General features: G+C 34.1%; 1 protein-coding gene across 5 annotated transcripts in view; it reads left to right on the forward strand.

Moving 5' to 3' along the window:
• Positions 1 to 26,367, forward strand: part of LOC101895185 (calcium-transporting ATPase type 2C member 1) — a 297,818-nt gene that overhangs the window by 184,760 nt on the left and 86,691 nt on the right. The window contains exons 1-2 of one of the 5 annotated variants that reach the window (XM_011292360.3): positions 18,094 to 18,242; positions 25,606 to 25,867. The exons of 1 other annotated variant lie outside the window; for it this stretch is intronic. In XM_011292360.3, the coding sequence (XP_011290662.1) occupies positions 25,814 to 25,867 (54 nt within the window). In that variant the 5' untranslated portion in view covers positions 18,094 to 18,242; positions 25,606 to 25,813. Of the gene's footprint in view, positions 1 to 14,681; positions 14,845 to 18,093; positions 18,243 to 25,384; positions 25,868 to 26,367 lie in introns of those variants that run through there. 3 more of the 5 variants (XM_011292365.3, XM_059129429.1, XM_020035195.2) reach the window with 3 other exon arrangements.

Here is a 26,367-nt window from a genome sequence, read left to right on the forward strand (position 1 = left end):
CCTACTCCATAGAACGGCAATAATTTGAATAATAATAATCTGTTAGTCCAAATATATTTTAATAATCAAACTTTGGCTTAGGGTATCCATCTGTCGGCAAATTCGACTGATACTTTTTTTAAATATTTTTTCACAAGATACCAAAAACGTGGATTTTTTAAAAATATTTCCCAACATCTATACCAGTTTTCCTATTTTCTTAATACTGATAAAGCCCCTTTTAAAACTTCCCTTTTGCTTTGGTATGTAAATCTAATCCCTCCATCCAATGAAACTTATCTTTTGGTCTTAAATTAAATTTCCCCATGCATTTTCCATGGGCAAGTGTGTGCGAAGAGATGAAATGTGCAATTTATTTGATTATAAAGTTGTTCAGAATTTCTCCATGCATGTCCTTTTATACTTGAGTGGAGTTCAAGAAAATTATTCTCTCTCTCTCCCCTCTCATTCCCCTCTCCTCTCTGTGGTAATATTGGCTGGTCGTTTTCATCTTCATCTGTTTGATTTTTATTTGTTGCTGGCCTTTGGCCCATTACAACTGGCCACTAACTCCATTTCCTGTTTTTTTTTTTTTTTTTAATAAAAAATCGTAGTTTTTTCCGAACAGAACATGGTAATGCCAAAGTGTTGAAATACAATTTCACTTGAAATGGATTTGAGTGGAGAGAATTGTTTGCTGAAGGTTTTTTTGTTCTTTCCTTTTTTCATTTCGTTTTTTTGTGAAAATGTTTTAAATGAACTGCAAAAAACTTACAATTGTATTTAAAGTCTAGGATGTCATTCGTTAGCTTTTTCTCTCTGGTCGGTTGGATTTTTTTGTTGCCGATTTTTTTTTCTATTTCCAATCCTTATTATGACAATATTTGAGTTTCATTTTGGCAGCAAGTTTTTCAAATGCCATTGGATTGGCAAGGGAGTTGTGAAAAATTGTGAGTTTTTTTGGGGTGGAGTTTTAAGGAGATGTGTGGAAGGAAGGATTCCTTGTTTGAAATATTTTATGGGAGGGGAATATTTTATGGGAGAGGATATGATTTCTCTTAGAGAGAACTTTTCTACAAAAATGTGACCTCATGTGAGTACACCTATGGATAAAAAGCCTAAAAGACCTTCTATTGCCTAAAAAGCTTTTCTTGGAAATCAAGAGCTTTTTTTGGAGGAAGTTTCTCCATGACAGAGAACCTATGGGGCCTTCTATTCGAAGGAGAACACATGCATTTCCTTTGAATAGAAGGTCTCATAAGTGCTCTCTCATTGAAAAAAACTACCATAAATCAGCTCTCCTTTAGATGACGATCCTAAAAGAGAGCTTTTTTCAGGACTTTCTCTCTGCCCTCATGGAAGTTTAATTTCATTACCAAAAATTTTGGCCTAGAAATGTCTTGATTTCCCTTTTTCAAAGACCATAATAGGGAGCCTACGAAGCCCTCTACTCATAACTCTCCAATGGATAAAAACCCCAAAATGGCCTTCTATTGAAACAAAAGCTTTTCTATGGAAACAAGAGCTTTTTTGAAGGAGCCTTTTTGAAGGAAGTTTCTCCATGAGAGAGAACCTATGGGGCCTTCTATTCGAAGGAGAACACATGCATTTCCTTTGAATAGAAAGTCTCTAGGTGCCCTCTCATTGAAAAAAAACTACCTTAAATCAGCTCTCCTTTGGATGACGATCCTAAAAGAGAGCTTTTTTCAGGACTTTCTCTCTGCCCTCATGGAAGTTTAACTTCATTGCTAAAATTTTAGACCTAGAAATCCATAAAATTTTAGACCTTTTCCAAAGTCCATAAGAGAGAGCCTACAAAACCCTCTACCCATAGCTCTCCAATGTATAATATACCTAAAAGCGACCTTCTATTGAAACAAAAGCTTTTCTATGGAAACAGGAGCTTTTTTGAATGAAGTTTTTCCATGAGAGAACCTATGGGGCCTTCTATCGAATGGGGGGAACACTGAACTCCCTTGAATAGAAAGCCTCATAGGTGCCCCCCTCATGGAAAATCTTCCTTACATGAGCTCTCCTCTAGCAGAGCCTTTTTTTTTTGGGGCTTTTTCTCTGTTCTCATGGATAATTGACCTCATCCCCAAAAAATGTTTGCAAAAGTAGACCTCTCAAAAATCGAACATTTTTTCCATAAGGAATAACTTAAGTCAGATTAAATGCCTTAAATAGGAGGCCTCATAGGTGCCCTCTCATGGAAAATCTTCCTATGTCGATTTAGCGATGTCCGTCCGCCTTTCCGTCTGTGGAAATCACTGTAGCTTCCGCACGAAATGAAGTAGGTTGATAAAATTTTACTCAAATGTGTATTATGTCTGTAGGACTTTTGGTATTGAAAATAGGCTATGTAGGTCCACGTTTTGGTATAGCCCCCATATAACGGTACCTCCCGATATTCGGTATTTTGATGATTTGAGCGACATTATTCAACGGAAATATTTCAAATTTGGTATTTGAAGTTCGCAATGGATACTACAGCCTACAACAGAAAATTGTTTTTGCAGGTCCACGTCTTCGTATAGCCCCCATATAACGGTACCTCCCAATATTCAGTATTTTGATGATTTTAGCGACATTATTCACCGGAATTTTTTCAAATTTGGTATTTGAAGTTCATAATGGATACTATAGCCTATGACAGAAAATTGTCTTTGCAGGTCTACATCTTCGTATAGCCCCCATATAAAGGTACCTCCCGATAATCTGTATTTTGATGATTTTAGCGATATTATTCACCGGAAATGTTTCAAATTTGGTATTTAAAGTTCATAATGGATACTACATCCTACGACAGGAAACTGTCTTTTCTGGTCCACGTCTTCGTATAGCCCCCATATATCAGTACCTGTCGATATTCGGTATTTTGATGATTTGGGAGACACTATTCACCGGAATTGTTTCAAATTTGGAGTTTGAAGTTTGTAATGGATATTACAGCCTACGACAGAAAATTGTCTCTGTAGGTCCATGTCTTCGTACAGCCCCCATATAACGGTATCTCCCGATATTCGGAATTGTGATGATTTTAGCGACATTATTCACCGGAAATGTTTCAAATTTGGTATTTGAAGTTCGTAATGGATATTACCGGCTACGACAGAAAATTGTCTTTTCAGGTCCAGTTATTCGTATAGCCCCCATATAACAGTACCCCCCGATATTCGGTATTTTGGTGATTTAAGCGACATCATTCACCGGAAATATTTCAAATTTGGTATTTGAAGTTCGTAATGGATATTACCGGCTACGACAGAAAATTGTTTTTTCAGGTCCACGTTTTCGTATAGCCCCCATATAAAGGTACCTCCCGAGATTCGGTATTTTGACGATTTTAGCTACATTATTCACCGGAAATGTTTGAAATTTTGTATTTGAAGTTCACAATGGATACTACAGCCTAAGACAGAAAATTGTCTGTACAGCTCCACTTCTTCGTGTAGCCCCCATATAACGGTACCTCCCGATATTCGGTATTTTGTTAATTTTAGCGACATTATTCACGGGAATTCTTCCAATTTTGGTATTTGAAGTTCGTAATGGATACTACAACCTACGACAGAAAATTGTCTTTGCAGGTTCACGTCTTCGTATAGTCCCCATATAACGGTACCCCCCGATATTCGGTATTTTGATAATTTTGGAGACATTATTCACCGGAAATGTTTGAAATTTTGTATTTGAAGTTCACAATGGATACTACAGCCTAAGACAGAAAATTGTCTGTACAGCTCCACTTCTTCGTGTAGCCCCCATATAACGGTACCTCCCGATATTCGGTATTTTGTTAATTTTAGCGACATTATTCACGGGAATTCTTCCAATTTTGGTATTTGAAGTTCGTAATGGATACTACAACCTACGACAGAAAATTGTCTTTGCAGGTCCACATCTTCGTATAGCCCCCATATAACCATACCTCGGTATTTTGATTATTTTAGCGACATTATTCACCGGAAATGATTTAAATTTGGTATTTGAAGTTTATAATGGATACTATAGCCTATGACAGAAAATTGTCTGTGCAGGTCCACGTCTTCGTATAGCCCCTATATATCAGTACCTCCCGATATTCGGTATTTTGGTGATTTTGGCGACATTATTTACCGGAATTGTTTCAAATTTGGTATTTGAAGGTCGTAATAGATAATACAGCTTAAGACAGAAAATTGTCTTTGCAGGTCCACGTCTTCGTATAGCCCCCATATAACGGTACCTCCCGATAATCGGTATTTTGATGATTTTAGCGACATTATTCACCGGAATTGTTTCAAATTTGGTATTTGAAATTTGCAATGGGTACTACAGCTTACGACAGAAAATTGTTTTTTCAGGTACACGTCTTCGTGTAGCCCCCATATAACGGTACCTCCCAATATTCGGTATTTTGATGATTTTAGCGACATTATTCACCGGAAATATTTCAAATTATGTATTTGAAGTTCGCAACGGATACTACAGCCTATGACAGAAAATTGTCTTTTCAGGTCAACGTCTTCGTGCAGCCCCCATATAAAGGTACCTCCCTATACTCGGTATTTTGATGATTTTAGCGATATTATTCACCGGAAATGTTTCAAATTATGTATTTGAAGTTCGTAATGGATATTACTGCCTACGACAGAAAATTGTCTTTGCAGGCCCTCGACTTCGTATAGCCCCCATATAACGGTACCTCCCGATATTCGGTATTTTGATGATTTTAGCGATATTATTCACCGGAAATGTTTCAAATTTCGTATTTAAAGTTCGCAATGGATACTACAGCCTACCACAGAAAATTGTCTGTGCAGGTTCACGTCTTCGTGTAGCCCCCATATAAAGGTACCTCCTGATAATCGGTATTTTGATGATTTGAGCGACACTATTCACCGGAATTGTTTCAAATTTGATATTTGAAGTTCGTAATGGATACTACAGCCTAGGACAGAAAATTGTCTGTACAGGTCCACTTCTTCGTGTAGCCCCCATATAACGGTAGCTCCCGAGATTCGGTATTTTGACGATTTTAGCGTTCTTATTCACCGAAAATGTTTCAAATTTGGTATTTGAAGTTCGTAATGGATACTACAGCCTATGACAGAAAATTGTCTGTGCAGGTCCACTACTTCGTGTAGCCCCAATATAACGGTTCCTCCCGATATTCGGTATGTTGTTGATTTTAGCTACATTTTTAGCTACCGATTTTTTTTTTTCAAATTTATTTTTTTGAAAATTGCCAAAATTCGTTTTAAATAGTGGAGGGTATTCAAAAATCAGCCTGGTCGAACTTCCAGATTTTTTCCTTGTTCCCTGCTCTCTTGTATGATTGACCTCATCCCCTCAAATTTCAATAAAAATAGACCTCTTAAAAATCGAAATGTTTTCATTTCCCATTTTCATTGAAAATTACCATGAAATTTTTCAATTTTCCGCCATCCAATCAAACATAATTATTTATACATAAATATCACAAATAGATTGTCTTTTTTCGATAAAAAAAAATAATATTTTTAAAATATTTACTTGGTATTTGATTGAATTTCCTCGCCACATTAACTCGTTGACGACAACATTATGAAAAAATTGAGGTCATATTGGTTATTTCTGATTGGAATTCAATTTTTTGTGGTTCCTGTGAAAATGGATAAATTTCGTCCCATGAATTTAACTAAAACGGAGTGCAAGGTTTTGGATCCCACTTTTGTGAATTTCAAAATCTGTGATGTTGACAGACAAAATAATCGTAAGCCGGTCATCAATATACATGCGGATTTATTGCAAAAGATTAACAGTATTGTGGTAGGTGAATTTTTAACTACACCCCTAATGTTCTGATTTTTAATTTTCCCCTCCCAGATAAATGCCAAACTCTATCGCAAGGCCGGCAAAAAGCTCCAGCCCTATCTCTACAATGACCTATTTGATTTTTGTAATTTGGCCCGGAAAAAGGGGTCGCGCAATCATTTCTGGTCCACATATTATGAGAAATTTACCAAATACACCAACATGAATCACACGTGTCCCTATGAGGTGAGAGAGAAAGGGAGAGAGATTTTTTTTTAAATTTTTATTAATTTATTTTCTCTCCTCCTTCTACTTAGAAAAATATCATAATACGCAACATGACATTCGATGATGAGGCATTTCAAATTTTCCCCATGCCCCGGGGAAAATACATGATTGAATGGAATTATGTCATGAATGGCATACGGGCCTGTCAAGTTCAAATGTTTTGTGATCGTCTCTGAGGTTTTGAATAAAAAAAAACGTGAAAAATCGTGACAATAGGAGACATAATTTTTTTAAGATTTTTAGTTTGGGACCTTTTTAAATGGTATTTTAAAATGACCATAAATATCCTTATCCTCCTTGACATTTCGGGCTTAGGGTGCTTTAAATTGCAGTACCTTAAGGAGGAGAAATAGGATATCTGAAAATGGTCATAACTCCTTAAATATTGACATTTCCGTCTTTTTTAGGGTGTTTTAAATTGGAGTTTCTAAAGGAGAAAACATAGGGTATCTGAAAATGGTCATAACTCCTTAAATATTGACATTTCGGAATTTTTATGGTATTTTAATGGAGAAAAATTAGGGTAATTTAAAATGCCCATAACTCCTTAAATATTGAAATTTTAAACCTAAGGCAGTCAGGTATTTTTTTTTAAATATTTTTTTCCTGATCAATAACAATCGTGGAGTTATTGAAAATATTTTTTCCAAATGTAATCAGTTGGGAATTTTTTACAAAAATAAAATCCACTGGACTTTAAAAAAAAATATTTTTTCTGTCGTGGATTTAAAAAAAAAAAAAATTATACTTAAACCAAAGTCTTGGATACTCTTGATCAGCGTAAATTTCTAAGTCGATTTAGCGATGTCCGTCTGTCGGTCTGTCTGACCGAACGAATTGAAATAGAAGTCTAAAATTTTGCACACATGTTTATTTTTCCAGTAGGCAAGATAAGTTCGTAAATGGGAAAAATTGAAAAAAAATTGTCTGTGCAGGTCATCATCTTCGTATAGCCACCATAGAACGGTACCTCCAGATATTCGGTATTTTGATGATTTTAGCAACATTATATACCGGAAATGTTTCAAATTTGGTATTTGAAGTTCGTAATGGATATTACAGCCTATGAGAGAAAATTGTCTGTGCAGATCCACGACTTCGTGTAGCCCCAATATAACGGTACCTCCCGATATTCGGTATTTTGATGATTTTAGCAATATTATTCACCGGAATTGCTTCAAATTTGGTATTTAAAGTTCGAAATGGATACTTTAGCCTACGACAGAAAATTGTCTGTGCAGGTCCACGTCTTCGTATAGCCCCCATATAACGGTATATTCTGAAATTCGGTATTTTGATGATATTAGCTACGTTATTCACCGAATTTTTTTTTTTCAAGTTTTGCATTTGAATTTTGTAATGGCTTATGACAAATGTTGCCTATGTAGGTCCACGTCGTCGAATAGACCCTAATATAATGCCTGCATTTTGTATTTTTAAAATTTTAACAGAATTTTTAATGTGAGTTTTTTACAAAAAAAAAAAAAAATCCATTGGTTTTTTTTAATATTTTTGCCATTTAAACCACAGTCCTTGATTTTCGCCATAAACAATTGACGTGGATTTAAAAAAAAAAAAATAATTTTTCCACTTAAACCATCGGGATTTAAAATAAACTATTTTTTTCACTTAAACCATAGTCGTGGATTTTTAAAAAAATATTTGTTCAACTTAAACCAAAGTCGTGGATTTAAAAAAAAATATTTTTCCACTTAAACCACCGGGATTAAAAAAAAAATATTTTTTCCACTTAAACCATTGTCGTGGATTTTTAAAAAAATATTTTTTCCACTTAAACCAAAGTCGTGGATTTTTAAAAAATATTTTTTCACTTAATCCAAAGTCATGGATAATTTATATATTTTTTCAACTTAAACAGTAGTCTGTAATTTTTTTTTTTAAAAATTCTTTCCACTTAAACCATAGTTGTGGATTTTTGAAAAATATTTTTTCCACTAAATCCATTGTCGTGGATTTAAAAAAATTTTTTTTTCCACTTAAACTAAAACCGTGGATTTTTCAACAATATTTTTTCGCTTAACCCAAAGTCATAGATATTAAAAAATATATATATATTTTTTCAACTTAAAAAGTAGTCTTGAACTTCTTTAAAATATTTTTCCACTTAAACCACGGTGGTGGATTTTTAAAAAAATATTTTCTCCACTTAAAACAAATTAAAGGATTAAAAAAATATTTTATCAGCTTAAACAGTAGTCTTGGATTTTTTAAAAATATTTTTTTCACTTAACCCATAGCAGTAGATTTTTAAAAAATATTTTTTTCACTCAAAGCAATAGCCTTGGATTTTTTAGAATATTTTTTCCGCCTAACTCCAAGTACTTGATTTATAAAAAAAAATTTCCACTTAAACAGGTGTCTTGAATTTAAAAAAAAAAATATTTTATATTTAATGGTAGTCCTGGATTTTTTAAAAATACTAGTTTCCACTAGTCGTGGATCTTTAAAAAATATTTCTTTCACTCAAAACAATAACCTTGGATTTTTTTTAAAAAATATTTTTTTTGTAATAAACCATTGTTGTGGATTTTTAAAAATATTTTTGCCTCTTAAGCCATTGTCGTGGATTTTTAAAAAATATTTTTGACTCTTAAGCCATTGTCGTGATTTTTTAAAAAATTTTTATCTACTTAAACAGCAGTCTTGAATTTAAAAAAAATATATATATTTTCTTTTTTCATATTAAATGGTAGTATTGGATTTTTTAAAAAAATTTGTTCCACTTAAGCCCTAACCGTGGCTTTTTTAAAAATATTTTTTCCACTTAACCCATAGACGTGGATTTTTTTAAAAAAATATTTTTTACACTTAAAGCATAGTCGTGGATCTTTAAAAAATATTTTATTCCACTTAAACCATAGTCGTGGATTTAAAAATAAAATATTTTTTTTTTTCACTTAAACCACAGTCCCGGAATTTTAAAAGATATTTTATTCCACTTAAACCATAGCCGTTCATATTTAAAAAAATATTTTTTCCACTTAATTGGATTTTTTTTTTTGGAATATTTTTTCCACTTAATTGGATTTTTTTAGAATATTTTTCCACTTAACCCATAGTACTGGATTTTTTTAAAAATATTTTTTTCCACTTAAACAGCAGTCTTGAATTTAAAAAAAAAAAATATTTTTTCAAATTAATTGGTAGTCTTGGATTTTTTAAAAATACTTGTTTCACTGTGATTTTTTTAAAAATATTTTTCCACCTAACTCATAGCCGTGGATTTTTTGAAAAAAAATATTATTTCCACTTAAAGCATAGGATTTTTTTAAAAATATTTTTTCTACCATAGTCGTGGATCTTTAAAAAACAATAACCTTGGATTTTTTTAAAAATATATATTTTTTTGTAATAAACCATTGTCGTGGATTTTTAAAAATATTATTGCCTCTTAAGCCATAATCGTGATTTTTTAAAATTTTTTTATCTACTTAAACAGCAGTCTTGAATTTAAAAAAAATATATTTTTTTTTCAAATTAATTGGTAGTCTTGGATTTTTTAAAAATATTTGTTCCACTTAACCCTTAGACGTGGATTTTTGAAAAATATTGTTTGCACTTAAAGCATAGTCGTAGATTTTTTTAAAAAATATTGTTTCCACTTAAAGCATAGTCGTGGATTTTTTTAAAAAATATTTTTTCTTCCTTCTTCGTGGATATTTAAAAAATATTTTTCCACTTAAACCTAAGACGTGGATTTTTAAAAAATATTTTTTAAATCATCATATTTGTGGATTTTTAAAAAAATATATTTTTTCTACCTAAACCATAGTCGTGGATCTTTAAAAAATATTTTTCCACTTAAACCATAGTCGTCGATTTTTTCAAAAATATTTTTTCAACATCTACCAAAAACGTAGGTATTTAAAGACATCTACATCTACCTTTTTTAATACTTTTTTCAACATCTACCACAAATGTGTTTTTTTAATAGTTTTTTTTTCTTTTTTATTTATTTATTTTTAATGCCCAACCCTGCTATGGACTCTTTCTCTCTGCTTTTATCTATCGTAAATTGCACCTTATCAATCTTCTTAAGACCCCTAAAACTGCCTTATGCATATTCCATTACATCAACATAAATTTTAAGCAGAATTTCCTATCGAAAAAACATGCAACACCCCGTTAAGCTTTTGCAAAGCTTTTAGCTCTTATCTGGGCTGGCATTGCATAAACGGGTCTTGATGCCATGCCATTACAATGATGTTCCCATTTTCGGTTCAATATGGACACTTTTAATTTAATTTATGGCATAAATTATCCAACTACAGCAACAACAACGACAACAAGAATTGCAGTAACGACACAACAGCATCTTAAGCGACACAAGAAGTATCGCATTTAGTGCATGTCGTCCCTGCACTGTAAACTGTCCTGCATTACTACCCAACAACACCCTACACCCACAATTTTAACAGACAATTTTTGTGAGTAATGCTTGGTTTTGAATAATGCATCATGGCACACACACACACAAATACACACCCACCCGCACACACACAGAGAAGGAAGAATAACATTCATCCTCAGGTGAAACACCTGTAAGGAGCCCAAGGACACAGCAAACAGAAAAAAAGTTACTTGGAATCTTCTATACACGTTAATAGCTCATATATAGTTTTCAAGTGCTCCTTTGGAATGGAAGGGAGGGGGTGGTAAAATTCGGTAACTTCGTTTGAGAGATATTTCGGAAATTTTCGAAACAACATTTATTATGCTAAAAAGAAAATTGGGAAATTGGGGAAACTTTGTTGGCCGAAAATTTCAAGAGAATCTAATTTTAAATGAAAAGATATGGACTATCGTTTTTTTGTGATTTTACATGAAGGGATGTGGCCCATCCTTTTTTGGAATGAGTTCTCCATAAAGGGCTAAATTCTCGGCGAAACATTTTCGTAAAGTTGATGGAAAAGTAGAAATCTCTGAAGTATACAAATCCTTGCTATGATGGAAATTCTGAAGATAAGTTTTGGAGAAAAACTTCTATATCTTTAGAGAAAAATACATCAAGAATCCTTGGAGCTCCTATCAGTCCAAGGACTCCAAAATAAATACTTATACCACTTTCAATATCAACTCTCATCACAAATAGTGAAATTCTAAAGATACGTTTTTGGAGGAGCAAACAAGACCATCTGATATCCCTTGAGATCCCATCAGTCGCACTCGGACTTTAAAATAAAGACTTATCCCGTTTTTAATATCAACGTTGCCCACAAATACATTCTTCTTCTTAACATGTGTCCATTAGTGTTTTATTTAACACCTTAAGGATAGTTGTTTCCGCTTCTCTCGGGACAAAAGAAAGTGCAAAATATTCCAAAGAGGTAATATAACATATTATCATGTTTACACCCCCCACATCGCCCTTAGCAACACCTTAGCGGCGACCACAACAGGTAGATAAATGGAAGACGGACCATATTTTTAAGGAAGAAACAGGAGCGGGAGGAAACATAAATATGCATTCACTTTGTCCCCAGCAATAGACAGAGCGACCAACAAACAAAGCCCCGCAAATTTATGGTTCTCAAAAGAAATTTATCGTTTTTCATGTTTGGGCGCCATTTGGGATTCCACAAAGTGGATAATAATTTTAATATAATTTGCAACTAGCAATAAACAAAAATGGCTTTACTTTTATTTGGGGGAGAAGTTTTAAGTTTTATTTAAAAAAAAAAAAATCCAAGAAAAAATATTTTTAAAAAATCTACAACTATGGTTTGATTGATGGTGGTTTTATTGGAAAAAAATATTTTTTAAAATCCACGTCCGTGGTTTAAGTGGAAAAAATATTTTTTAAAAATACACGATGACGTGTTTAGAGGAAAAAATGATTTTTTTAAATCCAAGACAATGGTTTAAGTGGAAAAAAATATTTTCCAAAAAAATTCTCGAATAAGGTTTAAATGGAAAAATATTTTTTAAAAATCCACGACTTTGGGTTTATTGGAAAACTATTTTTTAAAAGTTCACGGATCGGGTTTCAGTGATAAAATATTTTTTAAAAAATCCCCAAAAACTGTTTTAGCGTTAAAAAAATATTTTTTAAAAAATCCCAAAAAATGGTTTTAGGGTTAAAAAATATTTTAAAAAATTCATGACCATGGGTTAAAAAAATCCACGATCTTGGTTTAAGAGGAAAAATATTTTTTTAAAATTCACGAACATGGGTTAAATGGAAAAATATTTTTTAAAAATCCACGACTGTGGTTTTATTGGAAAAATATTTTTTAAAAGTTTACGGATATGGTTTAAGTGGAAAAAAATATTTTCTAAAAATTCACGAATAAGTTTTAAATGGAAAAATATTTTTTAAAAATCCACGACTGTGGGTTTATTGGAAAAACATTTTTTAAAAGTTCACGGATATGGTTTAAGTGAAAAAATATTTTTAAAAAATCCCAAAAAATTGTTTTAGCGTTAAAAAATATTTTAAAAAATCCATGACTACGAGATAAGTTGTTTAGGCTGAAAACTAGTTTTTTTAAAAATCCAAGTATATGATTTAAGTGGAAAAAATATTTTTTTTATCCACGACAACGCTATAAGTGGAAAAAATATTTTCTAAAAAATTCACAAAGAAGGTTTAAATGGAAAAATATTTTTCAAAAATCCACGACTATAGTTCAAGTGGAAAAAATATTTTTTTAAGATAATGGTTAAGGCGGAAAGCTAGTTTTTTTAAAAATCCAAGTCCATGGTTTAAGTGGAAAAAATATTTTTTAAAAATACAAGATGACGTGTTCAGAGGAAAAAATGCATTTTTTAAATCCACGACAATAGTTTAAATGGAAAAAATATTTTCTGAAAATTCACGAATAAGGTTTAAATGGAAAAATACTTTTCAAAAATCCATGACTGTGGTTTTAATGGAAAAATATTTCTTAAAAGTTCACGGATATGATTTGAGTAAAAAAAATATTTTTTAAAAAATCCCCAAAAATGGTTTTAGCGTTAAATATATTTTTTAAAAATCCATGACTACGAGTTAAGTAAAAAAAATATTTTTTAAAATCCACGAAGATGGATAAAATGGAAAAAAATATTGTTTAAAAATCCATCACTACAGTTCACGTTAAAAAAATATTTTTTAAAATTCCACCAATACGTTTTACGTGGAAAAATATTTTTTTAAAATCCACCACTATGGTAGTTTTAAAAATCCAAGACTGTGGTTTTATTCGAAAAAAAATTATATGTTCACGGATATGGTTTAAGTGAAAAAAATATTTTTTAAAAAATCCCCAAAAATGGTTTTAGCGTTAAAAAATATTTTTAAAAATCCACGACTACGAGTTAAGTGGAAAAATATTGTTTAAAAATTCATCACTTCACTTCACGTGAAAAAAATATTGTTTAAAAATTCCACGACTACGGTTTGCGTGGAAAATATTTTTTAAAAATCCACGACTATGATTTAAGTGAAAAAATATTTTGTTTTAAATCCACAGCTATGGTTTAAGTGGAAAATATTTTTTAAAAATCCACGACTATGATTTAAGTGAAAAAAATATTTTGTTTTAAATCAACAGCTATGGAAAGTGGTGGAAAAAATATTTTTTTAAAAATCCACGACTATGATTTACGTGGAAAAAGTATTTTGTTAAAAATCCACGACTATGGCTTAACTAAAAAAATATTTTTTTAAAAATCCACGATTATGATTTACGTGGAAAAAATATTTTTTTAAAAATCCACGACTATGATTTAAGTGGAAAAAATATTTTTAAAAATCCACGACTATGATTTAAGTGTAAAAAATATTTTTTAAAAATCCACAACTATGATTGAAGTGGAGAAAATATATTTTAAAAATCCACGACAATCGCTTAAGTGCAAAAAAAAAAAATTTTTTAACTCCACGACAATCGTTCAAATGGAAAAAAATATTTTTTAAAAAATCCAGGAATATGGTTTAATTGGAAAAAATATTTTTTCGAAATCCTAGGGTATAGTTTTAATGAAAAAAAATATTTTTTTTAAAAATCCGCGATTATAATTTAAGTGGAAAAACAAATTCCCTCCGTTATGGCAACCCTGCATTGTCAGAAATATAACAAATTCTTTCAATATTTCCTCTGCTCTCATAAAAACCACATTTGAAATGCCATAACAGTTGAAAGAGAAAACTTCTCTTCTGTGAATACCGTAGCAATTGAGCGTCTCTCTTTCATCTCAATAATTATAATAACAATTCTTTGCGGCGGTTATCAACAAAAATTGCACGTTGTTGCTGGTTTTTTGTATTGCCTACTTTTTTATTTTGCGTAAAATAATAAAACAAATAGAAAAACAATCAGTAAATCACTTCGAAAAAAAAAACAAGCGATTTAACCTCCAGTTAAGGATGACGGTCGGGTGACGTTAGACGTCGTTTGGTGTTAAGTCAACGGCTACGAAGATTGTATTAAAATAATTAAATTTAAAACAAATCCAAAAATTACAAAAAAATATTAGAATAGTCCATTATTTTGACATGGCATTGCGATTGACAGCCATCACCCGCTGCGCTTGACAACTGGAAATCCCCGCAACTTGTAAAGAATCGCCACAACAAAATAAACAAAAAAAAAAACGTAAATGTGCCTGCTTGTGCAAAATTAAAATGCAAAACTAGAAATGGAAAAAAGCCATTCAAAAGTGTGACGTGTTTTGAATATTAAATAGCTAATACCTACCAGCCCACCGCCTTCTCCAGTCGGTTATTAAAACAACAAAATAGTAAACGATTAGTAATAATTCCAATTAATTCAAGTACGCCGCTGCTGTCTCTGGGTAAGTAAGTACGAACACAGATGAGAGAGTTTTATTAATTTTATGTATGTTTATCGCAGAGAGAGAGAGAGAGAAAATGACGAGAGGAAATGCTATTAATTGACAGCCGACTGCTTTGTCATGTACTCTCATTGGTAGTGTTACCAACTTTTGTGAAAATTTTATATCCTAAGTCATATGGCTAGAGAGGGTATATATCATTTGATACGGCCAAAACGTGCCTCATCGGAATAACAATTTTAGAACTTAGGTAGATAAGTCTGTAAACATCGTAACTGCGCCAAAAAAAAAACTAAATGACGTCTGTCCGATTCTTTATCAAAATGTAAGAGAATTAAACACTAAGCTTAGAGATGTTTTCCTTAAAAGTTTCTTTTCTGAATATAAAATAATTGCTTTCACTGAAACGTGGTTAAAACCTGATGTCCTGGACACTGAGTTATTCTCTGATAATTATCAAGTCTACAGAAAAGATAGATTATCGAAAAAAAGTTAGTGGAATTCTAATAGCAGTTCATAACTCGATTCCTTTAGAAATGATTGATGTCTCAGCGGATCCTAATATCGAATTTATCTGGGCAAAATTTAATATCATTGGTAATACTATTTTCGTAACTTGTTCATATATTTCACCTAATTCTGAACTTGAAATTTATCTTAACCATGCAGATTTATTTGCAAAAGTGTCTTCGTTGCTTGCAGATAATTCTGCATTAATTTGTTTAGGGGATTTTAACCTTCCTTGGGTATCATGGACCTCAGGTGACAATATTCTAGATTACATACCTCTGACTTAGCCAACAGGTTTTGATAACTTTTGGGATAAGATATTTGAGCTTTGTCCGTACCAAGTAAACCATGTATTAAATGTTAAAGACAGGTTGTTAGACTTAATTTTTTCGTCTTCATTGAATATTTCGATGTCTAGAGGCTCTCCTCTCCCTATGTACTCCCTGAAGACAGTTATCACCCTACACTTTCGATAAACCTCGAATTAAGAAACCCTTCCCTGAATTCTAATTCTGTTAATGCTTCTATTGATAGGCGTAACTTTGGGAAAACTGCGCTCTATTTTATCTAACACTATATGGCATCTAAGTGATGACATTGACTTATGTGTCTTAAAATTTTATGAGCAACTTAATTTTGCATTATCTAGTTCTGTACCTATAGTAAAACAAAATTTAGATCAGGGTTCTGCTTGGTTTACCCCTTCACTGAGACGTTTACGTAATTTTAAAAACAGCAGATTATTCAAAAAAATTAAAATGTCGAATACTACACTTAACTATTCAAAGTATTCTTCCGCAAGGAGTAGATACAACTCTGAAAATTGCAAATGTTAACTATCGAAGGGAGTATCCGATTTGGCTAAAAGCACAAAATTTGAAGAAATTCCGGTGAATAATGTCGCTAAAATCATCAAAATACTGAATATTGGGGGGTATCGTTATATGGGGACTATACGAAGACGTGCACCTGCACTGACTATTTTCTGTCTTAGCCTGTAGTATCCATTACGAACTTCAAATACCAAATTTGAAACAATTCCGGTGAATAATGTCGTTAAAATCATCAAAATACCGAATATCGGGAGGTATGGTTATATGGGGGCTATAGGAAATCGTGGACTTGCACAGACAATTTTCTTTCATAGGCTCTACCATCCATTACGAACTTTAAATACCAAATTTGAAACAATTCAGATGAATAATGTCGCTAAAATCATCAAAATACCGAATATCGGGAGGTACCATTATATGGAGGCTATACCAAAACGTGGACCTGCACAGACAATTTTCTGTCATAGGCTGTAGTATCCATTTCGAACTTCAAATACTAAATTTGAAACTATTCCGGTGAATAATGTCGGTAAAATCATCGAAATACCGAATATCGGGAGGTACCGTTATATGGGAGCTACACGAAGATGTAGACCTGCACAGACAATTTTCTGTCACAGTTTGTAATATCCATTTTGAACTTCAAATATAACATTTGAAACAATTCTGATGAATAATGTCGCTAAAATCATCAAAATACCAAAAAAACGGAGGTACCATTATATGGGGGCTATACGAAGACGTTCACCTGCACAGACAATTTTCTGTCACCGACTGTAGTACCCACTACGAACTTCACATACCAAATTTGAAATATTTCCGGTGAATAATGTCGCTAAAATCACCAAAATACCGAATATCGGGAGTTATGGTTATATGGGGGCTATACGAAGACGTGGGTCTGCACAGACAATTTTCTGTCATAGGCTGTAGTACCCATTACAAATTTCACACACCAAATTTGAAATAATTCCGGTGAATAATGTCGCTAAAATCACCAAAATACCGAATATCGGGAGGTAGAGTTATATGGGGGCTATACGAAGACGTGGGTCTGCGCAGAAAATTTTCTGTCACAGTTTGTAATACCCATTATGAACTTCACATACCAAATTTGAAACAATTCCGCTGAATAACGTCGCTAAAATCATCAAAATACTAAATATTGGGGGGTACCATTATATGGGGGCTATACCAAAACGAGGACCTACATGGCCCATTTTCATGGCCCATATATATATATATATATATATATATATATATATATATATATATATATATATATATATATATACTTTGTGGGGTTTAAAATGTATATTTAGAGGTGTTACAAATGAAATGACATACCCTCCATACTATAAAGACTTGGGGTTTCTTCTGGTATTGAATTTGATAACAATCCTATATTGCATGAAAGAAAATTGTTATATTTACGATATCGTAACAGCAATCTTTTGGAATTCTTTGTGATTCGTAAAATAATATGGCCGTTTAGTGATAATCCCATTTGTTTCCCTCTCACAATAAATTATGGCAATACTGGTCTCACGAGCACATAATTGATTTTACTCTCTGCCTCTCTCAATTAAATATTTTGTTTGGTTGATTATTGTGGTTTAGTTGTTGTTGGTTGGTCGGTTAGATCTCAGAGATATAATATTTGATAAGTAATAAAAATATTTATTCTTTCTCTCTCTCTCTCTCTCTCCGATTAATTTGACCATTGTCTCACTCCACGTTGTTGTTGTTGTCATGGCTATTCATGTACTCTGTTTAGCATAACTCACTCACTCACGCGATCATTGTTTATGCTTGTCCGTTGTTTGTTGTCGCTGTAATTGTTGTTGTTGTTGTTGCACTTGTGGAGTTCTGTGTCTGGCATAAGACACACAGGCAACACGACAAACAGACAGTACAATTTCTGTAACGTTCGTATCAAGATACTCAGTGGAGGAGATACAATTGAACGCGTGTTGTCTGATCGTCATCGTCATCGTCGTCGGTTGAATTGTTTGACAATGAATTGAGAAAAAGAAAACCGATCCGCTAAACATGGTGCGTTCAAGTGTTTTGGTTTGGTTTCTAGAAATCATGGGCAGAAGAAAAAAAAAAGAAATTCAATTAGCAATGAAATCAGTGCAGATCCAGCCACAAAGTGAAAGTGTTTAAAGTGAAAACTGTTGTATGAGCATAAATGGCGCCCAACATAAAGAAGCTCATAATTAATTTCTTTTTTTTTTTTTTTTGGCTGCCTCCAGTTGGTTCTGGGCCAGCTGTCTGCTGTTAATGTTTGCAAATTTTTGCTTTATTTTTTTTTCGCCTTTCGGCCCGCTTAACGCCACGTTTTCGTTTTGTTGTATTCGAAGAAATACCTCTCCCTCCGCCCTCTGCCGACATGTAATCATCATCGTCGTCGTCGTCGTCGTCTCGTCATCATTGTTCTCTGGTGTAAATACCCAACGTGTTACTTGTGTTCTATTTACACAGTTTTGTTGTCGTCGCTGGCGTTGGGCTTTGCTGCTACTGCTGTCACTGCCGCCGCTGCTCCGTTCACTGTTTAATTTTTGGGAAAACAAATAAACAAAAAAAAAAAAAACAATGAACCTTTGAAGACAATAACAAAAATGAATGCCGCAGAGGTATTTTTTTGGTTCGACATGTCGATGAGAGTGCAATCGTGTGCATGTGTGTGTGCGGCATTACTTACAGTGCGAAAAATGAGTGATTTTTGCTGTTTGGGTTGAGTGAGGGCTGATTAAGTTTCGTTATTTTTGTGAGCAGATTACCAGGGTTGCCAAATTTTAAGGAACTTCAAAGGGATTTACTACTGGACTGCTGGGATTCTTTCAGGTCATGGAACGGAGCATATATTTTTGACAACTGGCTTTGTTGGGTGTTTTGAGTGAGGGCTAATTAATTTTGGGTATTTTTGTGAGCAGATTACCAGGGTTGCCGAATTTTGGGAGATTTCAGAGGGATTTGCTACTGGACTGCTGGGATTCTTTCAGGTCCTGGAACGAAGTATATATTTGACAACTGGCTTTGTTGGGTGTTTTGAGTGGGGGCTGATTAATTTTGGTTATTTTCGTGAGCAGATTACCAGGGTTGCCAAATTTTGAGAGATTGCAAATGGATTTGCTACTGGACTTGCTGGGATTCTTTCAGGTCCTGGAACAAAGCATATATCTTTGACAACTGGCTTTACTGGCTATTTTGAGTGGGGGCTGATTAAATTTCGTTATTTTTGCGAGCAGATTACCAGGGTTGCTAAATTTTGAGAGATTTTAAAGGGATTTGCTACTGCACAGCTGGGATTCTTTCAGGTCCCGGAACGGAGCATTTATCTTTGACAACATCTCATTTTCAAATGGAATACTCGCTAGGATTTCGTTGTTCCACGAGTCTCTGAAAGTCAGATTCCGAACGAATGGATAAAGTTCAGGAGCGGATTACCAGGGTTGCCAAATTTTGAGAGATTTCAGAGGGATTTGCTACTGGACTGCAGGTATTCTTTTAGGTCCTGGAGCAGAGCATATATCCCTGACAACATCTCATTGTCAAATGTAATACATGCTAGGATTTCGTTGATCCACGAGTCTCTGACCGCCAGATTCCGAACGAATTGTTAAAGTTTTGGGCAATATGCATATTTTAAGCGATGGCCAATATGGTATATCATTTTGAGAGTACGCTTGATAAATCAAGTAAAATAGCAGCTATCGTCGACCGGGCCGAACTTTTAATACCCTCCACCAATTTTAAGGAAATTAAAATATGTCAAAAAAAAATCCGTCGAAATAATACCGCTCAAAGGAAACCGGTTATAAAGAGTGATTTTTTAAGAGCTTGATAACTTTTTTTTTTAAAAAAAAACGCATAAAATTTGCAAAATCTCATCGGTTCTTTATTTGAAACGTTAGATTGGTCCATGACATTTACTTTTTGAAGATAATTTCATTTAAATGTTGACCGCGGCTGCGTCTTAGGTGGTCCATTCGGAAAGTCCAATTTTGGGCAACTTTTTCGAGCATTTCGGCCGGAATAGCCCGAATTTCTTCGGAAATGTTGTCTTCCAAAGCTGGAATAGTTGCTGGCTTATATCTGTAGACTTTAGACTTGACGTAGCCCCACAAAAAATAGTCTAAAGGCGTCAAATCGCATGATCTTGGTGGCCAACTTACCGGTCCATTTCTTGAGATGAATTGTTCTCCGAAGTTCTCCCTCAAAATGGCCATAGAATCGCGAGCTGTGTGGCATGTAGCGCCATCTTGTTGAAACCACATGTCAACCAAGTTCAGTTCTTCCATTTTTGGCAACAAAAAGTTTGTTAGCATCGAACGATAGCGATCGCCATTCACCGTAACGTTGCGTCCAACAGCATCTTTGAAAAAATACGGTCCAATGATTCCACCAGCGTACAAACCACACCAAACAGTGCATTTTTCGGGATGCATGGGCAGTTCTTGAACGGCTTCTGGTTGCTCTTCACTCCAAATGCGGCAATTTTGCTTGTTTACGTAGCCATTCAACCAGAAATGAGCCTCATCGCTGAACAAAATTTGTCGATAAAAAAGCGGATTTTCTGCCAACATTTTGGTAATAAAATTCAATGATTTGCAAGCGTTGCTCGTTAGTAAGTCTATTCATGATGAAATGTCAAAGCATACTGAGCATCTTTCTCTTTGACACCATGTCTGAAATCCCACGTGATCTGTCAAATACTAATGCATGAAAAACCTTTATGGGGGGCTATACGAATACCTGGTCCTGTGCATATTCAATTTTTATAGCCTCCACCATAGTATGGAGGGTATATTAAGTTTGTCATTCCCTTTGTAACACCTCGAAATATACATTTTAGACACCACGAAGTATATATATTTTTGATCAGATCTATATCGATCTAGCGATGCCTGTCTGTGGAAATCACTCTAGCTTCCGAACCAAATGAAGTAGATTGATAAAATTTTACCCAAATGTATATTATGTCTGCAGAAATTTGGGCATTGAAAATGGGCCATCGTACCTCCCTATTTTCGGTATTTTGATGATTTTAGCGACACTATTCAGCGGAAATGTTCCAAATTCGGTATTTGATGTTCGAAATGGATACTACAGCCTATGACAGAAAATTGTCTGTGTAGGTCCACATTTTGGTGTAGCCCCCTTATAACGGCACCTCCCGATAATCGGTATTTGGATGATTTTAGCGACATTATTTACCGGAATTGTTTCAAATTTGGTATTTGAAGTCCGTAATTTATACTACTACCTATTATAAAACATTTCGTATGCAGGTTAACGTCTTCGTATAGCGTCCATATAATGGTACCTGCCGATATTCGGTATTTTGGAAATTTAAGCGACATTATTAACCGGAAATTTTTCAAATTTGGTATTTGAAGTTCGTAATGGACACTACAGCCTAAGACGGAAAATTGTCCGTGCAGGTCCGCGCCTTTGTATAGCCCCCATATAACGGCACCTCCCGATAATCGGTATGATGATGACATTATTCACCGGAATTGTTTCAAATTTCGTATTTGAAGTTCGAAATGGATACTACAGCCTAATACAGAAAATTGTCTGTGCAGGTCCACGTTTTTGTATAGCCCTCATATAATGGTACCTCCCCATATTCGGTACTTTGATGATTTCAGCGACATTATTCACCGGAAATATTTCAAGTTTTGTATTTGAAATTCGTAATGAATACTACACCGTATGACAGAAAATTGTCTGTGCAGGTCCACGTCTTCGAATAGCCCCCATATAACGGTACCTCCCGATATTCGTTATTTTGATGATTTTAGCGACATTATTCGCCGGAATTATTCCAAAGTTCCTATATGAAGTTCGTAAAGGATACTACAGCCTGTGACGGAAAATTATCCTCCTATCAGAAAATGCTATAAATTTTACGATTTGCCCCTTAATTACAGCCAAAAAAAAAAAACAGTAAAGAAAGTCTTAAAGTCGGGCGAGGCCGACTTTATGATACCTTACACCACTTTGCTAATTTAGTAGAGCTCCACATAACAATTAAAAGTTTTTATGGGACAATTTAATCATACACGCTGTGATTATAAATTAAAGTTCAAAGGACTAAATATGCCGAAGCATTTGTATCTTTTAAATTCGGAATTGTATTGCCCATTTGGTGCACAATTAATTTGAAATCGGATAAAGATAGTTATGGGAACTATATCCAAATCGGAACCGATCTCGATAAAATTTGGCAAAGATATTTCTGAGTTGTATCTGATATATTTCCCCAAATATTGTTGTTGCAGAGTGCATATTACGGCTGCGGAGGGCAAAAATAACAAATCGGATGAACAATATATATGGAAGCTATAGCTATATCTGAACCGATCTTCACCAAATTTGACATACTAGCTTCTAGACTCAATTCGGTCGTAAGTGCCAAATTCCGTCCCATTTAGACAAATATTAGACGTTTGGTGCACAATAAAAGGTAAATCGGACGAAGTTATATATGGGAGCTATATCCAAATCTGAATCGATCTCGATAAAATTTAGCAAATGTATTTCTGAGCTGTATTTGATATATTTCCCCAAATATTGTTGTTACAGAGTGCATATAACGGCTGCGGAGGGCAAAAATAACAAATCGGATGAACAAAATATATGGGAGCTATAGCCATATCTGAACTGATTTCGATCAAATTTGGCGTACTTATTTTTAGGCCTAATTTGGTTGTATGTGCAAAATTCCATACTATTCGGACTGATATTACACGTTTCGTGAACAATAAAAGACAAATCGGACGAAGTTATGTATGGGAGCTATATCCAAATCAGAGCCGATCTCGATAATATTTGGCAAAGATATTTCTGAGCTGTATTTGATATATTTCCCCAAATATTGTTGTTAAAGAGTGCATATTACGGCTGCGGAGGACAAAAATAACAAATCGGATGAACAATATATATGAGAGCTATAGCTATATCTGAACCGATTTCGATCAAATTTGGCACACTTATTTTTAAGCCCAATTTGGTTGTATGTGCAAAATTCCATACAATTCAGGCTGATATTACACGTTTGGTGCACAATAAAAGGTAAATCGGACGAAGTTATATATGGGAGCTATATCCAAATCTGAACCGATCTCGATAAATTTTAGTAAATGTATTTCTGAGCTGTATTTGATATATTTCCCCAAATATTGTTGTTACAGAGTGCATGTTACGGCTGCGGAGGACAAAAATAACAAATCGGATGAACAATATATATGGGAGCTATAGCTATATCTGAACCGATTTCGATAAAATTTGGCATACTTATTTTCAGGTCCAATCTGATCGTACGTGCAAAATTCCATACAATTCGAGCTGATATTACACGTTTGGTGCACAATAAAAGGCAAATCGGACGAAGATATATACATGGGAGCTATATCTAAATTTTGACCGATTATCACCAATTTCAATAGGGTTTGTCCTTGGACCAAACAAATTATCAGTGCAAAATTTCATCTGGATCGGGCAATAAATGCGACCTGTACTTTGCTTACAAAAATACATGGAGAGACGAACGGACGGAAGGACATGCATAAATCGACTCAGAATATGATTCTATGCAGATCATCAAAAGGAACTATGGATCTATCTCGTTTCCTTTTGCCTGTTACAAACAAATGCACAAAGACATAATACCCTGACCCCCTTGTGGTGTAGGGTATAAAAACATCGGAATGTCTGTCAAGTACATATGCATGTTCCGATGTTTTTTTTTTTTTTGGCTGTAATTAAGACATTAGGGGCTAATCGTCAAATTTATAGCATTTTCTCATGGCAACCCTGTGTGTAACTACTCATTTGAGAAATCACACAATAAAACGGTAAACGGAAGTTTTTTTTCGGAGAGCTTATTGTGTGCCCAAGAGAGAGAGAGAGAGGGAGAAAACGGTAAGAGAACATTCCCCAGAGAGAAAATTTCATGTTTTTTTTTTTTTTTGTTTGGCGGTCAAAAGTTTGCAGACCCTACGGGGTTTCAGCTGTCAAATTCTCAAACACGGCAATTGTTTATGAAAAAATCAGTTTTGTGGCAAATGACGTCATGAGCATAACATTTGCAAAGAGAGAGAGAGAAGGAGAAAAAGTGTTTAAATAAAGTATAAGAATGGAAGCAGTAACAGCTGGCCGCCGGTGTGGCTTGGTCTGCATCACCGTCACAAGATATCTAAATAAAGTTCTTTACAAAAATAGCTAGGCACTTAAAATGTAAATTAATTAGCAAGCAGTGGTGAGCGTAAAGATCTACCGGTATTGCGTACCCGGCTGGAGGTTTAATTTTAAAGTGAATGGACCAAATTATCTTTGGCCGTCTTAAAAAGTCGGAATATATGATGGAATTTTTTATTCTTATCTTCGTCGAATATTTTTTTTTTTTTTTTGGAAGCAGCCGGCCATTGAATTCTTTTAATTGAAATCGATAATTTTAAAATTGAAAAAATACACCAAACAAAACAATAATAAATTATATAAAAATAATAACAAATTGGTGGTTTCGATAGCCGGCCAATTTTAGATATTGAAAGCAAAAAAAAAATTGCCATTCAATTGAGAATCTCGAGACAAGGCAAGAAAGCCCGACTGATTGCTGCGTGACTTTAGAAGCAACAAAATTCGCTTCAGTAGCTGGCCAAGCGGCGGCAGAAGCATACAAACAACACGGCAAATTATAATTTACAAATAATACTAATTTGACATTGAGACAATACTGAATACGGTTGATCGGTCGGTCGGTCGGTAGGTCATACGGATGATGGTCGGTCAGTCGCTCTCTCGCTCGCTTGATCGGTTAATTGGTCACTAAGGCATCTATTTAAATACAAAACGTTGTACTAATTTAGAATGCAGTATCAGTGATACGTTCCCATCCCCGCCTCACATATGCGGATCGGAGCCCGGCAAAAAAATAATAGCTGTCATCAACTGTAAGTGACATGGAACTTATCGCATCGCATCACAATGCTATATAATGTAACGTGTATAAGTATCTGATGATTTCAAATCGATAACCGTGTCAAAGTCTCCATGGCTTCAAAATTTTCGCTTTCAATATTTGATTGCAGCTAGCGCTTGTCTTAGGTCGGCAAAAAATTCCCGCTCGGGAATTTAAAAACAATCCTAAATTTTCATAATCTCCGATATGTAACGTGTATAAGTATCTGGCAATTTCAAATCGATACCCATATCAAAGTCTCCACGGCTTCAAAATTTTCGCTTTCGTTATTTTGCCGTACGTAACGCTTGTCTAAGGTCGGCAAAATTTGGTTTCTCGCCGCTCGAAAATCCGAAAACAATCATAAATTTTAATAATCTCCGATATCGCGCGCCCTCAAAACCTCTTCAAAAAACAAGTGTTCTATCTACCTTTCTTTTGCAGATAGCTACGTTATAATACTACTCACAAGTAACCGCAAAACTTCCTCTTACCTCAAAAATAATAATGTTGCGTTCCGATCATGGTGAATAAGCTTCCAATCACTCGGCAGATAGTGTGAACAGCGTTATCAGTTATACGTGTACGTGATTAATGTCTAATCTAAGTTAAGTTAAAATTTGAAACCAAAAAAATATACAACGGCCTAAAAATGAACGGGAAAACGCCCTCCATGACCGCTTTAATGATTTACGATGAAAATGATGTGAGTATAAAATTCTTGAAAATAAAAAAATATATTTAATTATTGATCACGGATAAATGAATCTGTTTTTATAATGAAAGAGAATAGCGAGGCTACCCAGTGTAGATGAGAGGCATTTGTTAAACAGGGATCTTCTTAATACAGTCCATATTAAATAAGATAAGAGAATGTGGTGAGCAGAACTTCGAATTAGAAATAAATAATATAGAATTTTCAATTGCTGCATGTCTTATGGTGGAGTTAGATTACGGGAGGATAGCGGAGTTAAAAAAAAAACTCCGCATAAATGTTGAAGAATTTGCCTTAACGTTGAGGAAATTCTGTAAGCTAGGTTAAAATTGGTCTTTAAAGGTGGAAAATTGCCGAGCTAAGACTATAGCTAAAAGGAAGCTACGTCAGAAAGAGACTTCAGCACAGAAGACTGTGGTGGCGGTGCACACCGAGGGGGCTTCATATCTGAGATTTTCAGACAGAAGAGGTGAGGCAGGGGGCGAATCGGT

Source organism: Musca domestica, unplaced genomic scaffold (assembly GCF_030504385.1).
Source record: "Musca domestica strain aabys unplaced genomic scaffold, Musca_domestica.polishedcontigs.V.1.1 61, whole genome shotgun sequence".
In the NCBI taxonomy this organism is placed as follows: Eukaryota; Metazoa; Arthropoda; class Insecta; order Diptera; family Muscidae; genus Musca; species Musca domestica.